Source organism: Papaver somniferum, chromosome 1 (assembly GCF_003573695.1).
Source record: "Papaver somniferum cultivar HN1 chromosome 1, ASM357369v1, whole genome shotgun sequence".
Lineage (NCBI taxonomy): Eukaryota > Viridiplantae > Streptophyta > Magnoliopsida > Ranunculales > Papaveraceae > Papaver > Papaver somniferum.
In genome coordinates, this window is record NC_039358.1 from 163516669 (window position 1) to 163522479 (window position 5811).

At 37.5% G+C, this 5811-nt stretch overlaps 1 protein-coding gene across 1 annotated transcript; it reads left to right on the forward strand.

The window, feature by feature from the left end:
- Nucleotides 1-230: 230 nt before the first annotated feature.
- LOC113306316 (splicing factor 3B subunit 2-like) lies at nt 231-5401 on the forward strand. The gene is made up of 18 exons (XM_026555269.1): nt 231-554; nt 709-825; nt 930-1058; nt 1155-1217; nt 1313-1420; nt 1923-2000; nt 2269-2361; nt 2536-2622; nt 2706-2807; nt 2924-3043; nt 3145-3207; nt 3404-3549; nt 3631-3712; nt 3796-3854; nt 4027-4075; nt 4685-4785; nt 4882-4951; nt 5042-5401. Exons 1-18 carry the CDS (start codon nt 360-362, stop codon nt 5111-5113), a joined length of 1734 nt encoding a protein of 577 aa, XP_026411054.1. The 5' UTR covers nt 231-359; the 3' UTR covers nt 5114-5401.
- Nucleotides 5402-5811: the final 410 nt, after the last annotated feature.

Below are 5811 nucleotides of genomic sequence, written 5' to 3' on the forward strand. Positions count from 1 at the left end.
TGGACCTATAGATGTAGAGGTGGACCAATATGATCCATGTTTCCTTGTCATAGGATTCGGTAAGGATGAGGTTTTCAAAATCTTAGTAGGGCCCAAAACAACATCCAATGGCTAGATTTTGATGGTCCATAATGGTGTACCAATTTTCGTCCACCCTTAGCTTTTCTGATGACCAGACCGACCTTTTATACGAACCTAGTTCTACCCTATTAATATAGCAGTGTATAGTTTCGTAATCTCGTCGTTTCCACCCACGCCCACCATCGCTCGCTTTGGTAGAGCGATAGATCACGAAACAAATTCTCTCTAAATATATACTCCCTTCGTTGCTCGCTCAATTTCTTTTCAGATTTGGCGGAATGACAGTCGAGATTGAAAACCCTAATTCCATCTCTAATGGAGATGTAAATCAAAACAGCACCAACAAGAAATCTAAAGAGAGCGAAAAGCGTAGACGCAGGAGAAAGCAAAAGAAAAATAAGAAACAAAATAACATCACTGAAACTGATAATGATGGTGATGACAACGCTAAAGAAAACTCCGATCCGCACCAGGTAATTATTTCTTTTTTTTTTTGTTGATATTACTCTCTGGATTAGGGTTTTAGGGTTTTTGTTATATCTATGTTATACTTCGCTTTAGGGTTTCATATTGTGTATAATGTTGTAATTGGGTTTACTAATGTGTTGATTATTCGAGAATTAACAGCCTCTTGAAAAAGTTGAAATTGAGTATGTTACGGAGAACCTTGAATTTGGGGATGCTTACGCTGAGTTGAAGAGCGTCTTTGAGAAGTTTAACGTTAAAGAAGCTGCTGATGCAGAGGTAATAAATTCATAGATTTTGAATTGACGTTTTATTCTTTTTGGTTTTCAGTTTTTGATTTGTTTTGGGTTCTGGATTTCGGGTTTGTGGTGTCATTTGTATAGGATAATGATAAGAAGGATGAAGAGGAGAAAAAGGTAACGAAGAAGAAAGATGACTCTGATTCAGATCAAGAAGAAGAGCAAGATGCCAACCAGAACGAGAAAGGAGGGGTTTCAAATAAAAAGAAGAAGGTACTTTGTTAATATTTATGGTATGATCTTATTTATTTTATGTATTTTTTTTTGTTGTATTTCTTCTAATGATTGCTTATGTCATAACTGTTTCAGTTACAACGGAGGATGAAGATTGCTGAACTGAAACAATTATGCGCAAGGCCTGATGTGGTTGAGGTATGACATACTGTATGATATTATGATATCTTCTTCTTTTTGGTGGATTCAGTTGTATCGTTTTGTTTGACAAAAAATGTTTCACATATTATTAGGTGTGGGATGCAACAGCAGCAGACCCGAAGTTGCTAGTGTTTCTCAAATCGTACCGGAATACTGTTCCTGTGCCAAGACATTGGTGTCAAAAGAGGAAATTCTTACAGGTGAGTGGTCGACTGGACATAGATAATAGTTTACTTAGTATATACATGCATGATAAATGGGCTAAATACTGTAAGAGGGGGTTCATGTAAGAGGGTGAGCGAAAATAATAGAATCAATAAGGTTTCACTCCTCTTATATGGATGTGTGGTTCTTGCAGGGGACTGGCTGTAACAATCATGGAGACAGAAGTAGGTGGTATTTTTCGGAGAGAATCTTTGAATTGTTCATTTGTTGACATATTTGCTAGGGGTTATGTGGGTTTTTTGTTATATATCAAACTAAGGTGGCTAGACAAGTTTGGGTGAGAGCTATGAGTTGGCAGGTTACATTTGATGTTCAATTTAATTAGTTATACATCAAACTAAGGTGCCTAGAAAAGTTTGGGTGAGAGCTGGGTCGTCGGGTTATGTTTGAATAATTATGCCCATTGGCTGCTTTGATATGGAGTAGAAAGGTTCACTGTATCTAAAATCACTAATCCATCTTTTATATTTTTTTTAGGGAAAACGTGGTATTGAGAAACAGCCTTTTCAACTCCCTGACTTCATTGCAGCAACCGGAATCGAGAAAATCAGACAGGTATAGCTGGATGTTTTGGTTTTCTGCAATGATTAAATGTTAGACATTTGTTCTTTTTGCGCTAATGCTATCAGTTATTTTCTTAACACTGATGTATATTTGAAGAATGTATTGAGCTGTTAGAATCCTATGACCTTCTTTTGGAAGATGGTTACATAACTCTGTTGCTTTCATCTTTGTGTAGCCAGATGATGGTACTTTCGAGTCTTTGTCATGTTCTCTCAGTTCATATTCTATTAATTAATGGTTTGAATGATGTCATATGTAGGCATACATTGAGAAAGAGGATAGCAAAAAGTTGAAACAGAAGCAACGTGAGCGAATGCAACCAAAGATGGGAAAGATGGATATTGACTATCAGGTTTGGGCAACTTTTTATTATATCTCTTCTTTCCTAGTAGTCGCTATGAATTATTACGTGTCTCTCTCCTTTGCTGTTTCACTTCTATACAGAAATTCCAGTCTTGTACATTGCGCACCATTTTCTCTGTCTAATTATAATGTTCTTACCATCTGATTTCTTAACCATATACAGGTTCTCCATGATGCCTTCTTTAAATATCAGACCAAGCCTAAGCTTACTAGTCATGGCGAGCTCTATCACGAAGGGAAAGAGTTTGAGGTATATGTTCTGTGGATAATCTACTTGAGTTCATAGAAACCAATCTACTAGTTGTATTTACAGTAATTTTATTGTGTATACAGGTGAAATTACGAGAGATGAAGCCAGGTATGCTGTCACAGGATTTAAAAGAAGCGCTTGGTATGCCAGAGGGTGCGCCTCCCCCATGGCTTATTAATATGCAGGTCAATTTTAGCTAATATAATATTATTGATTTCATTAATTGGTATTACAAGCTTCTTGATTTCATTTCTTGATTTCATTAAATGAGACGGTCTCTCTTATTTTTATTATTAAACAGAGATATGGCCCCCCTCCGTCTTATCCACATCTTAAAATTCCTGGCCTGAATGCTCCTATTCCTCCCGGTGCTAGCTTTGGATATCATCCTGGGGGTTGGGGTAAACCGCCTGTTGACGAAGTGAGTTTCACTTTTTTTTCTTCAGTTTTTTGTTAGATTCTGATTCTCTAATTTGAAGAATGCTTGTTAACAATGGGAATTCTTCTCAATATTTTGTATAGTATGGGCGTCCATTATATGGAGATGTCTTTGGAGTGCAACAACAGGAACAACTTAATTATGAGGTAGTATGTTATACCTTCGCTTGTATTTGAAATATTTTTAGCATTCTGAGTCTGGTTATTCGGAAAAACGTTAGACATGTTTAATGTTCTCAATAAGAAGTACACGAAGCAGATACCTTTTCTCCACGGGAAGGTCAACGATTTAAAGCTGTAGTCTTCTTATTGGCTCACTATTTGAGGGTGATGCAATTTTCAGGAAGAGCCTGTTGATAGGAGCAAGCATTGGGGAGATTTGGAGGATGAGGTAGAAAGCGACGATGATGATGATTCTGGGGATGAAGATACTCCAGAAGAGGAAATAGATGAAGATAATAAATCCGAGGGTGGAGAGAGTATGTCAAGGTAATCTCTGCCTTCAGCATAATATGGTTAGTGGTAGCGTGTGCTAGATAATGTGTACTAATGAGCTTTTTCTTTCTTCAGCACTCCTACTGGTGTGGAGACACCAGATTTTATTGAACTACGAAAGCAGCAGAGAAAAGAACCTGAGAGACAACTGTACCAAGTGAGTAAATATTCTGCACAGTCCTTACATGGTAACTCATTGTTTGTATTCTTGCTTACGTTCTTGTGCCCCTTCTTATTTAGGTGCTTGAAGAAAAAGAAGAAAAGATCGCTCCTGGAACCTTGCTTGGGACAACACACACGTATGTATCATTGACTATCTAATAATTGTACAGAATAGTTTACTGTTCCGTACCATTGATAGTCATTTTCGTAGTTTTGTTGAATTGACTCGTCATAGTTCTTTTCTAGATTCATACTTTGGGTACATGGATAATTTAGAAAAAGTCTTTTAACATTTATTTCTGGATCCAGGTATGTGGTTGGTGCTGGAGCACAGGAAAAGGCAGCGGCTTCCAAAAGGGTATTGATTTGTTATCTTCCTTTCTTCCATCCTTACTTTAATGGGGAATCCATTGCTCTAGTAAATCTTAAATGTTACTAGGGAAAGCTAACTATATACATAACGGAGACTTCAAACAAAAGCAACGCTATGTAACTAATTATTCTGATCGACTGCTATAAGCATGTTAGATATTTAGCATGGTGCACTGGGTAGTAGGTTAGCTCATTGTAATATTGATTGCACCAAATATCTGAAAGTTCTAAGCAACCATGTTTTAACAATGTCTATGAAGCTGGGCTACATGTAGTATCTGTTTATGAGATGGAACCAAGTATGATACCTGGGTAATCCTTTTTGTCTGTTCTCACACACAATTGTTTGGTAATGTGCTCTGTACTCCTGGTCAACTGTAGTTGCGGTATATTTTTTTAAATCAAAATTTGTTCTGAAAAGGACATCCTTTTTCTTTCATACGGGTGCACAGTCACTTTTAGGTTTAATCCCATTTAGGGGTCTGAGACACTCTGCAGTATGCGGTCCGCTGGTTTGGTTATTTTTCACTCATAGTTTCTTAAAATTGAGTTTAAGTCGTAGTCATTCATCTACTTACTAGTTTTTCTTCCGCAGGTTGATCTACTCCGTGGTCAAAAGGCAGATAAAGTTGATGTCTCTTTCAAACCAGAGGAACTGGAAGGGTTGGAGAACCTGGATGGTGTTTTGGCTGCCAAGTAAGAGAGAAACCGTAACGAAGATTGTTGTCAAAAGACTGAAATAATATTTTGCTCTGTCAGGAATATCTTGCTAATGTTTGATCTCTGTTACAGGTACGAGGAAGCAAGGGAAGAAGAGAAACAGCGTAGCCAGCGTGAGGATTTCAGTGATATGGTTGCGGAGGTATGTTTGATATCTCTGCAGTTTTGCCATTTTCACGGTAGTTTTATATATTCACCTGTTTCACTCATAAATTTAATGGAACTTGTGCAGAATGAGAAGAAGAGGAAGAGAAAGATGCACGAGAAGGATGGGAAATCAAAAAAGAAAGATTTCAAGTTTTAGATATTGCAACATTTGTAGCTGTGTTAGAATAGTAACAGAGCCTGGGGAAAGTATGAGGAAAGGATGGGATCCGTATATTTTGGTTTTCTTAGCAGAAGTTTCTCTCATGTCCTGCACTGGTTTAAATGTTTCGTCTGAGTTTATAAGTACTTTCTGTAGTCTTGTTAACCGTGGAATATACTCTCTTAAATCATGATACTTCCAACTTATGCCTTCTTTGCGACTATACAGGGGACTAGATAGTATGTATTATTTTCTCCATCTATTTTGCTTATCTGCTGTCGGATATCCCCAATTTTATCATGGTTTGCTGTTAGATGGTGCCCTACATGTCCTTGTCTTAAAATGAGGCAGCTGAGTTTTTTTTTTTTTCCTACAAGATATACTCCATCTCTCCCCAAAATAGGCAAAAGTGCGAGGACATTTTTTATGGGACGGAGGGAGTAAATGGCGGAGGCCCAGTCCTAGCATATAATCTGGTCTGTGACAGTTGGGTTCTTTCAAACCAGAAGAAGAAAGCTCATGAAGAAATCGAAGCCACGAAGAGTAGAGAAAAATAAAGGAGTTCTCAACAATCTTGCACAACCAGGTAACAACCAACATTGTAACTCTTATAATACAAAATGTTGTTATTCTGGTGGTAGTAAACAACATGTTCAGAAGATGTGTAAGATTCGTAAAATGCAAAATGCTCTCCG

Excerpts from the sequence above, each read along its gene's own strand:
- LOC113306316 (XM_026555269.1), top strand. The coding sequence starts at position 360 with ATGACAGTCGAGATTGAAAACCCTAATTCCATCTCTAATGGAGATGTA. Across the intron at positions 3,550-3,630 it reads GGTGGAGAGAGTATGTCAAG|CACTCCTACTGGTGTGGAGA; the intron begins GTAATCTCTGCC and ends TTCTTTCTTCAG. Across the intron at positions 3,713-3,795 it reads CTGAGAGACAACTGTACCAA|GTGCTTGAAGAAAAAGAAGA; the intron begins GTGAGTAAATAT and ends CTTCTTATTTAG.